Source organism: Neomonachus schauinslandi, chromosome 9 (assembly GCF_002201575.2).
Source record: "Neomonachus schauinslandi chromosome 9, ASM220157v2, whole genome shotgun sequence".
Lineage (NCBI taxonomy): Eukaryota > Metazoa > Chordata > Mammalia > Carnivora > Phocidae > Neomonachus > Neomonachus schauinslandi.
This window is the reverse complement of record NC_058411.1, coordinates 105,654,479-105,669,111: the sequence shown is the minus strand read 5'-3', so window position 1 is coordinate 105,669,111 and position 14,633 is coordinate 105,654,479. Positions and strand designations below refer to the sequence as shown.

General features: G+C 44.3%; 1 protein-coding gene across 7 annotated transcripts in view; it reads right to left on the bottom strand.

Annotated features, from left to right (window-relative positions):
* The window catches only part of IQCH (IQ motif containing H), a 205,248-nt gene that overhangs the window by 25,113 nt on the left and 165,502 nt on the right, over positions 1 to 14,633 (bottom strand). For 6 of the 7 annotated variants that reach the window (XM_021693961.2, XM_021693962.2, XM_021693963.2 and 3 more), the window contains one exon: positions 1,519 to 1,686. The exons of the other annotated variant lie outside the window; for it this stretch is intronic. In XM_021693961.2, the coding sequence (XP_021549636.2) occupies positions 1,519 to 1,686 (168 nt within the window). The remainder of the gene's footprint in view (positions 1 to 1,518; positions 1,687 to 14,633) is intronic. 7 annotated transcript variants of the gene reach the window in all.

Genomic DNA, 14,633 nt, shown 5'->3' with positions numbered 1-14,633 from the left:
GAGAGAGCATGCGGGCAGGGGGAGGGGCAGAGGGAGAGGGAGAGAGAGAATCTTCAGTAGGCTCCAGGCCCAGCACAGGGCCCGATGTGGGGCTCAATCTCACAACCGTGACACGAGTGGAAATCAAGAGTCGGATGCTTAACCGACTGAGCCACCCAGGCGCCCTCCCCCCCCTTTTAAAAAAAAGATTTATGATGTATTTATTTATTTGAGAGAGAGAGCATGCACACAGGAGGAAGGGCAAAGGGAGAGGGAGAGACCAACTCTGCTTCTCAATAAGCAAAGAGATCAAGGGGATTCCAAAGAGGCTCAGCAGAGAGGCAGGAGATACTGCTCTGAAAAAGTATCTCTAGGGTGCTAGTGTGGGTCCTATTAACCGCTGAAATTCCTCTTTTATCTGTTTGATATATTAGCATCTCAAGTAGATGTTCATTTGCCAAAAGGGTATGAAGCCCACTATAGGAGAGGCGGAAGAAACCCTCTGGCAGCAGTCAGAGCATCTGTAGCCTGAGTCCCTTTCTGCTTCCATATTCCGTGTATATGAAGGGCCATCTGTTCCACTAGACCCTTGTTCTCCCTTCCCAAAACCAACCTAGCCCACTGTCTCCATGGAGATTTGTATTTTGTTGCCCTGGGTTCTAAGGTTGGTAAACCTCAACCAGCTCCAAGACTGCTGGCTCCAGCCACCCTAGCAACAGGGCTAGTGATGAGATGGGAAGTTGGGGCCGCAGAAAGAGGCCGATCATGAAGGCCCTCCTTCACGCAGCTGGGAAGTTGGGATTTTCCTGAAGATGACAGGAATCATTTCAAAATCGTAAGTAGGGGAGCAACATGCTCAGATTTGCTTTTCACCTTGACCATCTTGGCTGTATGTATGGTTAGGCTGAGGGGAGGGACAGCAGGCAAGGAATCTTAGTGAAGAGCAAAACTAAGGCAGTGTCTCTGTGGAGGGAGAGGAGGGGTCAGAGTCGAAGCTAGCATCAACATGAGCTGGTGTTGACTGGATGTGGGGGCGGAGGTGTCCCATCAGCCTCTGGCAGGACCTACCATGAGGAAGTACAGGGGGAGGAGAGATGATGAATGCAGTTTGAGACAGCTTGACCCTGAGGACTCTAGAGAAGTTCTGTAGAATGGTGAATCTGGGAGTCTGGAGCTCAAAAACAAGATTGGAGCTAGAAAAATACGGGTTTTGTCAGAAGTTGCTGGTAGTTGAAGAACTTGTCCAGGGCTTGGAGATGAGAAGAAATGGAAGGAAATGTCCCAAGAGACCCACCCTTGGAAAAACCCATGCTCTTTCATCCCTCCAACATGGTGCCTTCCCTTTCTGGAACGCTCTCTCCCCTTTCCTCTGGCCAATACACTTGTACTCCAGAAACCTGTTTTGGAGAGGCTAAGTGACTTGCCTGAGGTTCTTTCTTCTCTCTATACTCAAAGAGCTGGGCACATAGCCAGAGCTCAGGAAGCGGTGGTTGAGTGTTGCTGAACACCATGGGGCATCAGGAAGCATCTGTTGCTTACCGGCACTGCGAGGGCATTAAGGCAGCTCATTTTCTTCTCTTTCTTGGGAACAAAGGGCACTTTCAGGGTGCTCAGACTGCAATCCAGATGGCCGTTGGTCAGGTATAAGGTGAGCTGAGTCAGGGCCAGCTGGTCACTGTATGAGAGGCTGAGGCCTGTTGCCCACACCTGATTAAAACAGGAACCACAGAAGTGAGGGTGAGATCAACAACCTGGAGAGAAAACTCCAACCAACCCTAACCAGCCCAAACCATGTCAGACCCAACCAAACCAGTGCACACGTGACTGAGTGGAGTAGATGTTTTTGCTTCTGTTTCTGCTTCCTTCAACTGAAGGACAGAGCCTCCAATCTGATTCAAATTAGAAGATTGAACATTCTTATGGGAAGTTACAAAAATTAAAACACCCGGCCAAGGTAATCTGTTGGAGATGGCCCATTCCAAAAGGCTCATGGGGACTTTGATTCTCCCCCCTATGGTTTGTCATTTTTAGGAGAAGGAAGATGACACTGGTCTTGACCCAGCCAGTCCTTACCCTGTATGAGTTCCCCAGTTGTGCAGTGTTTTCTGTTGAGAAAAATGAGACTGGACAGAAGCTTCAGAGGATGGGGAACTAAAGAGGAGCAGACAGAGGGGAGAAAGAGGGAGTGAATAGGAGAAAAGGTCAGTTTGCTTTGATTTCAGAAAAAGCAGTGCCAGGAAATTTCACTATGAAACTTTAGGGAAATCATGATTGGCCTGTAAGTGTTCGCGCTCCCCCCATTTGTCACGAGTGTGGGAAAGTCATTTTGCCACCCCACGGTGCCACAGTATCCTCAACTGGGAAATGAAAACTGTGGGAACACCCACCATAGCTGAACAGCAGGGCTATTAGAAGAATACTATGATGCAATAAAAATTAAAAGGCTTTGAAAAATAAACATATGTGAGCAATAAGTTACTGTAAGCCACTCGATAACTAAGTAAGTCCATTAATTCCTTTGACAGATATTTACTGAGCATCTACTATAAACTGGAGATGGTAGAAGTGGGTCATGTGCTACCTCTTTCTTCTCCTGAGGCAGACCATCATCCCTAATTGCCGTCACCACCCACCGCCACACTGAATACGGAAGCACCCCCAGAATCATCCTCAGTTCAATGCTCAAGGCTAGTGAAGGCAAGTTCAAGGTGATTGTGCCAGTTACCGGAGAGTCAAAGGTAGATGGGCACAGGTCCTACCGCCAAGGAGGGGAAGGCAGATACATACATATTCAGTCATTTACAACACAGTGTAATACATGATATAATAAAGGGAACAAAGTACTACTGAGGCAGAAAGGACAAACTGAGTTTGTCTAGCGAATTTAGGGCTGCAGCACAGAGAAGGTGAAATCTGAGCTTTGACAAGCAACACAAATATGACTGGCTCCCATGTATCAAGTCCCAAGTGCCAGGTGCTTCCCAAACATCTCAGATCTTTATAATAACCTAAAAAATAACAGTCCCATGTCATAGATAAAAAAACACAGGTTCAGAGAGATACCTAGGTCCACACAGCCAGGAAGTGGCAGTGCTGGGATTTGAATCCAGTTCTCTCTGGCACCAAGTCCATCCTTTTCCCATTCCCTGTTGGCAGAGACGACACTGATCTGAGCCCAGCCATTCCTCAACTGTACTAGTTTCCCAGTCACATTAAAAGCTAAAGTTGCAGAGGGTGAAAACATGCCCTTGTTTACTATAATCCATGCCATGAAAGTGTCTTGTGGAGAAAACATGAAGTATTGTATTTCTGGAGTATGCTGTAATTAGCAGTAACGCATTTTCACTGTAGGAAGTTGGAAACGAACACATTTTCATGAAGACTTGATTAAACATTTTTTCCTCTTAGAAGGCCTCCATGTGCCCCACACACCAACTCTCTATGTTAAAATACATAGTACATCTGCCCTAGAGTGGACTCCTCTCAAACAAATCTAGCAGTGAGTGACTTGAGTAAGCATTGAATGTAAATGGCATCATTATAAGGATATTAAGAGGTCAAGCTGTCAAGGCCCCTTGCTAAACTGAAGCTAATTTCAGGAGTCATATTTGCACAGTAATGCCCTTTTATAATAGCAAATAAATCACATTAGCAACAATTGTTAAAAACTAACTGCCAAGTATCTGTTGCAGTTGTAAATATCCTATTTGTCAACTTAAATATTTCCTGCTGTATGGCATAAAATGCAGATCAGATGGGGACAGTTACTTTTTCTTAGTAGGAGAAAGTAAACTTGCTGTTCTTGCATGTCAGGCTTTTTTTTTTTTTTTTCAGAGCTTCTCTTTTGATGTTTTCATGTCCTTGATAAAAGGGAAATGTATATAACAAACATTAATATTTATGTTAATAATATTAATGTTTTGGGGATGAGGATTTTTTAAAACTTAATTCCAGTATAGTTCACATACAGTGTTACATTAGTTTCAGGTGTACAATATAGTGATTCGACGCTTCCATTCATCGCCTGGTGCTCATCATGACCAGTGCACTCGTGGTGATCAGGATTTTAATGGGAAGGCAGCACAGTGTAGAGGAAGAGTGAGAACCAAGGAGTAAGCCTAACTCTACAAATAGTGTAAATTTGACCAAGTTATTTAAACGCCCTCAGTCTCAGTATCCTTGAGTGCAAAAGGAGCAAATGATAATACCTACCACATATATAATACCTACCACACATTTACTTTGAAAACAAAATAAATGCACCTAAAATTGCCTTACAAATGATAAAGTTCAGTACAAATGTTATTTCTGATTACTAAGCATTTCCTTGAGGAGTAGGATCTTAGGAGACACATTTTCAGTTGCCTGTGTGGCTATTAGATTGCCCCATTTAATAACTGTTTTCCCCATCCATGATCGATGTACTCAACCTCACAACAACTCAGTCCAGTGGGTGGTTAGATTTGGGCAAGGTTGGTATTACTCTGTCTCCATTTGACCAATGAGGATACTGAGATCAAAAAGTGACTTCATGGTTTGCTTAAGATTATAGAGCATGGGTCAGAACTCTGTTCTTTCTAGAGCCCCAGTACTTTTGCTTCCCTAGACTGCCCTAAACCCTTGGTTCACAAAAGAAATAGTAGAACAAATTTCGTTAAGCCTTTTCCTCAACAGCAGGCTTGCCTGAATTGCTCAGATAATTGTTCTGTTCTCCATCTGGTTTTTCCATTGAAGACACCGCCTGAGGCATGCTTGTTTTGAGTATAGGGGTTCCTGTCTCCCCCTCTAGCCTGTCAGTCCTTTAGGGGAAGCTGATGAGTCTTTGTCTTCCCACAGCATCCTGTGGCTGGGGCAGGGCTTGGCTCACAGCAGGGCACATCACCTCTGATGCCTCATTGTGAATGCCACTCCAACTTTTAAGGAACAGGGTCTAGGTGGGCCTCTAGAAGCTGGTTTCAGATTGCAGTGTAGGAAATATGTACTGAGCATCTCCTCTGTGCCAGCCTCATGCTTTCCCACATACCTCATTTAATCCTATTCTTGATTTTGGATTTCACTGTTAACTTTAGAACCTAATCTCTGTCTGCACTCCATACTCTCTCACAATTTAGATGAGCAGTGATGGTGGCCTGTATAAGGGGCACTGTGAATGGGGACGCAGATAAGTGGATGGATTTTTAAATGTTAAGAAGTGCCTTTGAGGGCGCCTGGGTGGCTCAGTTGGTGAAGCGACTGCCTTCGGCTCAGGTCATGATCCTGGAGTCCCGGGATCGAGTCCCGCATCGGGCTCCCTGCTCGGCAGGGAGTCTGCTTTTCCCTCTCCCACTCCCCGTTTGTGTTCCCTCTCTCGCTGTGTCTTTCTCTGTCAAATAAATAAATAAAATCTTAAAAAAAAAAAAAGAAGTGCCTTTGATGTGACTTGCAGGACTTCTAATGACTAGCTTGACGGGTTAATTGATTAGCTATGATGGTGAGGGAAAAACATCACTGGAGGTTAGTGTTGGAAAGACCCTTAAAAATCATCTAATACAATCAGTTTACTTTATAAATGGAGTGAAGTGGTTTGCCCTCGGTTTACAGAGCAGGGTATCAAAGGTGTGGGATGAGAAAACAAGATGCCTCAGCTCCCAGTCATAAATCACTAGTTGATGATTGTTTGACTTACTGCTGATGTAAAAATCATTTTGTTAAAAATGACTAGAATGCTAGAGACATTTGCATCAAGGCCTTAAAAAGAATACATAACATGAAAATATTCATCTCAGCATTACTTGTAAGATTGAAAAATTGCAGCTGTCCAACATTTGCGTATTGATTAAAAAGATTCTGACACATCCAAGTGATGGGATAGTCTATGATATCATCACAAAAGATAAAAATTGTGGATAACTTTTGATGGTGTAGGAAGATACACAAAAATAGCAAGAGAAGGATGTAAAGTCATAAAAGCAACGTGACTTCAGCTTTGCAAAAATATTATACATAGAGAAGACTAGATGAGAATATAACAAAATGTTAACAGCCAGTGGTTAATATTAGCAGAATATTAGCAATAAGTGCAATTATATTTAGACTTTCATGTATGTTCTGGAATGTGCTATCTGATATGGTAGCCACTAGCCACTTGTGGTTATTGAGCATTTAAAATGTGCCTGGTTCAGGGGTGCCTGGGTGGCTCAGTCAGTTAAGTGTCTGCCTTTGGCTCAGGTCATGATCCTGGGGTCCTGGTATCAAACCCCACCTTATCGGGCTTCCTGCTCAGTGGGGAGTCTGCTTCTCCCTCTCCTGCTGACCCTCCCCTTGATCAATCAGTCTCTCTTGAATGCACACTCTCTCTCTCTCTCTCTCATAAATAAATAAAATCTTAAAAAAGAAATGTGGCTGGTTTAAATGGAGATGTGCTCTAAATGTAAAATACTAGATTTTGAAGACTGAGGAGATAAAAAAGAACATGAAATATCTCATTAGTAATATTTTATACTGATTATATGTTGAAATGATAATATTTTGGTTATGTGGGGTTAAATAAAACACATTATTAAGACTATGTTCGGCTATTTTTTTGTTATATTTTTAAACAAGGCTACTAGAAAATGAAAAATTACACGTGGCTTACATTCTATTTTTATTGGATTGATTGCCGAAAAGCCCGTTGTAAGCTCAGCAAGAGACAGGGCCGGGTGTGGTGCGGGAATACTGCAGGGGCCCCAGCTCTCTGCTGCTCTGACAGGCCCTCCTGCATCAGGAGACCTGGGACAAAGCTGGCAGATCACAGGGCAGAAGGCAATTCAGAAACTATGACAACCTCATCAACCTTCAAAAAAGCATGTGAGAGGCAGAAGACAGGATCAGGCAGCAGCAAGCTTGCCCACAATTGTCCCCTTCCCAGGTTCTGCCTCCTGTTTGGGCCACAAGCTTTGGGGTGAAAAGGTAATATGCTCCCGTGAGGAAGGTATGGGAGAGAGGCCCAGTATTGAGCCCTTTTTGCCTTGGGTGCTCCACGCATGTGACGGCTGCCTGGTCGCCCAGCTGCAATGGCCTCTTTCCTGTGACAGGCAGGGTGGATGGGTGGCAGAGCCTACAGATGCAGGCACAGGTACTCAGGCCCACATTTATTGTGTCTGCTCCACTTGCAAATAAAGTAGCAAAGAGTTTGGACTTGCCAGCCCTCTCTGATGGGCTTCCAGGTAGGTATGGGACTGACAGACTCATTTATAGATGAAACAACATTTGTGGAAAAATCATAGAATTTCAGGGCTTGAAGGATTCATAGATGTTTTGCACATTCATCTTTAGGTTTTCCTGTTCTTTTTCTACATCATCTTCTTTTATTGTAAGGAAAAGAACCTGAGGTCAGGACAAGCTATGTGGCTTGCTGAAAGCCCCACCCTTGATACCAGCATCAGAGGCAAATATCCCTGATCTTTGGCAAGTTGCCTCTCTGGGCCACACTTTCCTCCACTAATCACTGGGGAGGATAGTCCTGACAGGCCCTCCCTCACTTGCGTCCAGCTGCATCTATGAGGCTGACTGGGAATTGTGAAGATTTCTCACCCTGTAGAGAATTCTTTAAAAGGCAGATTCTCCAGCTAAGGCAAGTGGGAGATGAAGCACTGAGAATTCACCTACCACAGGGATGGTATCAGGCCTTTAAAGCAGGGTGTGATACAAGCTTATCCTCAGCAGCCTGTCTTGGTTAAGGCACAGATGCACCACCTCCCATGTAGTCCCAACATGACAGCAAATCCACCACTGGGTTCTTTCTAGAGTGAGACCAAACCCTCTGTCAGACCCATGGGTCCCCATAGCTATGGCTAAGCTAGAGAGGCCAGACCACCTGCCCAGCCCCTCTATTTGCTGGTCATCATAGGCACGGGTAAGCCAAGGTTCCCTCTACCCTTACTGGTTAGGTTAAATACAGAGCCAAGGCCTTACCACTTTGGAGGCCAAAATCCATTGACGTGACATGATCTAACTTATAATTTTAAAGGGTTATTCTGGATGTAGTGGGGAGAAGAGACCACAAGGGGTCAAGGATGGAAAGAGGGAGGCCACTTGGGAGGCCATTGCGATAAACTGGGTGAGAGATGGTGGTAGCTGGGCCGGCATGGTAACAGCAGAGGATGGGAGAAGTGGTCATATTATAGATACACTTCAAAACTGCAACCTAAAGGACTTTGTTGATGGGTTGGTTGCAGGGTGTGAAAGAAAGAGGGGTCAAGGATATCTTCAAGACTTTTGCCCTGAGAAAATGAAAGGATGGAATTACTATGTACTGAGTGGGGTAGACTGCTAGAGAAATAGTTTCAAGGGTAATATCAAGATTTCAGGTTTGGGCATTTTGAGTTTGAGATGCTTTTGTTGAATGATCTTCTAGAGGTTCGGATGAGATCTCAGGTACCTTTTCTCCCTTCTCAGCTGTAAAATCAGGAGAATATGCTTGGTCAGGTATAGGGATAAAGCAGAATCTGTTCCTGGTAGGGAGGCATCTTTTTCTCTACTATCATATTTGGGCCTTGGGCTCAAGGCCATCCTTGTCTGAGGAGAGACAAGGTCTACAGACCTTAGTCTACAGGACCTACAGGATATGGAGCCTTCCATAGGGGACGTGCTTCTCACCATGTTTAGGCCAAGATGAAATAAGGTTGAGAAGGATAGAGGCAGCTTGGTAGAGGAAAGAAGTGACTGCCCCTTGAGGGTAGTGGAGTCTAGAGGGGCCTACGCCTTGAGGGTGGCAGGTGGCTTCGCTAGAATAGCAAGAGCACTGGACCAGAGTTACAGGACCTCACTGGGAGCGTTGGCCTGGCCCTTTGCTATGTGACCTTAACTTTCTTCTTTCTGGGCCTCAGCTTCCTTGCATGTTAACACAGACCTATCTGCAATGGTCTCTATCTCTGAGGGGTATTGTGAGGATCCAGTGACTACAAGAGAAACTCTATGAGTCTATTACTGTGGGGTCTGGTAGACTCAAATCTGTTTGGATTCTGACTTCTTCCCTGTGTTTCTGCCAGGACAGGCAGAAGAACTCACTTGCTTGGCTCTTGACTTCATTGTTTTTGCCTGCTCCTCAGAGATGGGGACCACTTTAACCTCTTCTCAGATGCTGTTAAAAACAGGCTCTAGAATCCTGGCTATCATACAGAGAATGTATTGCCTCAGGTAGCTCCTAAGTGGTATCTCTTCCCATGTTGACCATCAGCAGACAGCACTGAGATCCCCGTTGTGGTAAACAACATACATGATACTTAATTTTAAAGAATTGGTACATGCACTGTAAGAATTTTCAGTTGGCAAAATATGAATGTGATTATGATATTTGGTAAGAATTGTTTGTATTGTATTTTAAAAAATGAATAGGAAGGCCCCGGGGCCTGCAGCATCTTGGCATGTTGCCACCTAGTGGCAGCTGCTGGGATGGCCCAGTCTCTTGGAGAGGCTAAGGAGAGCGGCTGTTGCCCCATATGGGGCAGTCACCCTGGGGCCCTGATCAACAATTGAGACTCTTAGTATTCATCTTGGAGGCCTTCCCCTCTGTCCCTATTGATCTATTTATCCTTCTGGCCACGATTTAAACCACAGCTCGACGAGGCTATCTCTGAGCAACCACAGCATCCAATTTCTGTACCACCCACCCTGGACACTGCCTTATATTGGGCATTTGGAGTCTGTGAGGCCAGAGGCAGCAGAAAATCTGGGCCCTGCCGCTTGGCGCTCAGGGCCCAGTAGTCCACCATGCCTAGGGCCTCCATGATTTCCAAAGGACTTCAAAATATTTGGATTCTGGAAAAAAAAAAAGTGATACTGGCTCCCAAATATAAAATGAAAACTACAAAGTAACAATAAATGTTTTTAAAGTACCGACGACATTTGCATGTTGGTTAAATGCAACACAACTCATACAGTTATCTCTAAATCCTATTCCACAAGAGTGCATTTTAATACATTTACTATGATGTAGGGTGATGGGCTCTCTAAAGCCAAAAATACTCAGGGCCCAGAGAGGTCTTAAACAATTCTGTCCTGCAGACCTGAAATGACCTCTATCATTCCCACGTCCCCATTTTATGGATGAGACTCTGGGAGGTGAACGGACTGGCTCAGGTCCCTCAGTTAGGGGAAGAGCTGGGACCAAAGCCCGGGTTTCCCGAGTTCCGGTCCAGCTCTTTCCATAACACCTAGTCCCCAGCGTTAAGAGTCCAGTTGCTTTGCAGTGCCAGAAGCTTCTCTGTGACTTTGCAAGTTCTTTCAGGATGTGCAAGAACTATATTCGAAATTAATTTGGGGATCCAAAATGGAAAACATTTAAACCCTCATCAGCAGCAGCTCTTTTGATGTTTTCCACCTTTGTTAAAAAAAAACCACACACAAGCATTTTAATATACTCTTGCCTTTTCTGCTTCCTTTTCCAAGTTACTTCCACTACTTCTATACATTTATGATCCTCCCTCGATTACTTTCAAGACTGATGGCCTAATATTATTTGTATTAATGTACAGAATTGCATACTCATTTCTTTTTTCTTCTTAAGTATTTCCTTACTTTTGTTTTTTTTTTAAAGATTTTATTTATTTATTTGAGAGAGCGAGAATGAGAGAGAATACATGAGAGGGGGGAGGGTCAGAGGGAGAAGCAGGCTCCTCGCTGAGCAGGGAGCCCGATGCGGGACTCGATCCCGGGACTCTAGGATCATGACCTGAGCCGAAGGCAGTTGCTTAACCAACTGAGCCACCCAGGCGCCCTCCTCACTTTTTTTTAATCGTGAATTTTTAGAAGACCATTTTCTTATTTTGACATTAGGCACTAAACTATAATAAACACGAAAACCCAATTTTTATAACCTATTACAGGTTTCTAGGACTAGTAATTGTATACGCTTCTTCCATGGCAATTCAATATAATAATCTCATACTGTAGATAGTTATTCTCCTCCTTTAATTTTCACGCTATAAATGTCAGGGCTGGTGAATGATTTGCGTAGCTGAAAAGTATTCCTTTAAAGTTACTACAAATAATCTCCAAAAGGCTTTTGTGTGCGTTTTCAAAGCAGAAAGCTCTTGCGTGGTAGCTCTCACTGGGGAGGGTCCCTGTGCCCAGTCATGTGGACACAGAAGGTTGGGGTACAAAGTGAGATGAGGATGAGCACACCGCGCTGGACCTGTCAGGGCAATGAGTTGGCAGCACAGTTTGCCTGTCCTTCCCACTTTCCTTGACATTTGCAGGAAATCAGAATTTTTTTTTTTTTTTATAAAGAACAGCCTCTGTTGCAGAATATGTAGGCAAAGAAACAAAGGCAGTCAGAGCTATGGCCTTGGACTTGGTCTAGTCCAGACCCCCTCAAGCCCTGGGCTTGAGGCTGCAAGAGGGGAAGAGACCCGGTCAGGAGCAGAGTTCAGATCAGAGCTCAGAGCTCTTGACTGCAAGTCCAAGGCAAGTTTGTTTACATTTGGGAAATTCCTAAAGAGGAGAATTAGACTGAGTGCAGGGACTCATCTTATTCATATTTGCATCCTGCATAATACCTACCACAGCACTCGCGATGTAAGTGTACACGATAAATCTTTGTTGGATTACTCGATAATACATAACACAGGGGAAAATAACACAGGGAAAAAAAAATCTTCCCTTTAAAACACAGACAGACACCATGTCCAACCTGTAAGGATGGCTGACACAGTAACAAGTGTTGGCAAAGATATGGAGAAATTGGAAGCCCATACATTGCTAGTGAGATTGTAAAATGGAACAGCCTCTTTAAAAACCGGTTTGGTAGTTTCTCAAAAAGTGAAACTATGGTTGCCAAACAACCCATCGATTCTACTCCTAGGTATATAACCAGAAATGAAAGCATGTATCCGCACAAAAACTTGCACACGAATGTTCACAGCAACGTTATTCACACCAGTCAAAAGGTGGAAGCAACCCAAATGTCCATCAGCTGATGAATAGATAAACAAAATGTGGTATGTCCATAGAATGGGATATTATTTAGCCATTAAAAGGAATGAAGCCCTGATATCTGCTATGACATGGATGAACCTTGAAAACATTATGTTAAGTGAAAGACGTCACAAAGGATGACCTACTGGATGATCCATGTTATATGAACTGTCCAGAACAGGGAAATCCACAGAGGCAGAAAATGGTTTTCAGTGGCTGGGGAAAAGAGGGCATGGGAAATGATTTTTCATGGGTTTCAGGATATCTTTTTAGCGGTAAGGGAAATTGTCTAAAATTGGGTAATGGTGATGGTGGTATAACTCTGAATTACTTAGAAACCACTGCAGTGCACATTTTAAAAGGGTGGATTTTATGGCAAAGGATATCTCAGGAAAGCTGTTATACTCACATGCACACACAGAATCTGGTCTCCAGGAGACCCAATTCTTGGAAGGATGCCTACACAACTTGTATGGCTACTTGTTGGAATCCAGTCGAGTGTGTAAGTAACCGACGGAATGAGGAAGCCTGTGATAAACCACCTTCCAAACTGCCCTCTGAATTTATCCAAGGTATTCTTCAAGTCTCTACTTCAAAAAGCTTCTCCAGATGTGGGTGAAAATTATCTGCTTCATACACTAAATCAAAATAGCGCCCAGCAAGGGTTAATACCTTGGCCCAGTAAGCAGTCATGGGCTGGTAGGGATAATGTTTTAGCTTGTGTCAAAGAGACTCAATTAGCTCTGAAAACACAATGTCACTTTTCCAAAATGCGGTGCACTTCTGTCTCCTCCCCATGCAGGCCTTCATTTTGTACCAGCTCCTAGACTGAGTGGGGCTGGTCATGGTCAGATCCAGAAGAGAGACAGGGCGGGTCAAGCAAGAGGGCACGTGACACGGGAAAGCTCTGTCCAAGACATGTCCACTTCCCTTCTTCCCTTCTGTTGCTCATTCCAGGGCCCCCCCCAGCACCTTAGCCTGCCTTCTGCGGCTTGGGGCTCCCCAGGGACACGTCCTCATCCCCATCAAATTAATCTAATAACCCCATACATCCTGACTAATTTGGTGACAGGAGAGGGCTGGGTGCCAGGTAACATGTTTGTCGTCATGGAACCTTTTGGATTTGGCTATCCTGTGAGCTGAGTCTGAATTCCATGACTGTGCCTTTGTTGTCTGTAGACTCTGGAGTTTGAAAGGTTCAGCACCCCATCGAGCCAATATGCCATCTTTTTTTGATAGCTGCAGTGTTTAGAAAGCTGCCTATTTGACCATGTGGAGGATAGACTTCAGGAGGCAGACTGGGGGAAGGAAAAAGGAAGGGAAATTAATGTGTGTTAAGGGTCTACCATGCACAATGCACTTTGGTATTTTCTTACGTCATCCTCACAACCACGTTGTGAGGTAAGTACTAACATCCCCATTTTATTGACGTGGAAGTGAAGAAGGCTCAAAGAACCCAGAAACGTGCCACGTTCCGCAGTGAAGCAGCGGGGGCTAGGATTACCCTGTAGGTTTGCTGTACTCTGAAGTCCAGGCTGTCTCTCCTGCACTTGATCTTGGACATTTCTCTCCGCCTGGGAGGGAAACAAATGCTTGGTAGGATGTAAGAGAGCACCATGATGGCCGCAGTCACACCCAGAAGCTCCAGCATTTACTAGGTGGCTCCGAATCCAGAGGTGATTTACCGTGGGACTTTGGGCAAGCCACTTAACAACTTTCTGCCTCACCGTCCCATTATTTGTCTGTAAAGCACTTGGAGAGCCTCTAGTAAAGGAGCTGTATAAAGACAAAGAAATACTGTCCTTCAGTGTAGGCAGAAAGCCAAGGTTCCTACCCGTGATCAATGAAAGTCCTATGGCACTTCCCAGAAATGTATGGGTGAAGCTTTAGGGCCTTGGGAAAAATTCCAATTGAGTAGTTGCTGACTGAAAGTCACCCTGTAGTTCCACCTGAGTAAGTGTTCCTCAGTCCTGGCTTACCTGTCAGGGCTCTGCTGCTATGTTAGGCCTCAGTTCCACTGAGCTTCCCCCGAGAGGCTGCTTTTAACTGACCCCCTCTGACACCATTTGTCCCTAGGTTCAGTTTCTAGCAAATGAAAGAAACAGCATTAAGGGAGACCTTTCCCTCCTTCCTCCTCCTCATCTCTTCTAAAATTCAAGGCACTGTTTCTTAATATACAGCTTACGCTCAGGAGAATGCACCAGACAGTTCATGGCAGATAAGGGTAAATTTTTAGTTTTGGCTCTACTTATTTTGATAAGTGTGTAGAAAATAATTGTAGAATTCATTTATTCATATTTCCCTCATCAACAAGTGAATAAAAAAATACAAAATATGTGCATTGATGTTTCCCCCCGCCAAATCTGAGATCGTGTATTCTTTGGTACACCATAAGTCTTTAATATGAGCAGAAGTTTTATAGATATTTCTTTGAAAAGTGCCTCTTTATATTGAGCCTCTTTATTGATGTTCTCTCGTCCTGCACCCTTCTATTTCTGTAGGGCACTCAGTTGCGGCCCCATGGGGTTCGAAAACCTGCTCTTCCAGTTCAGGGAATTGCTGTATATTCTTCGTGGAGCCATATGTGCCCCTTCTCTGGAATTCCTTTGTATTTCCTGTCTATACTCTCCCTTTGGGGGCTGAATTTTATTATTTCATTTGGACTTGTCCTAACTTAGCCTGATCAAGTTTCAGTGGGTTGGTTTGATATCATTTAC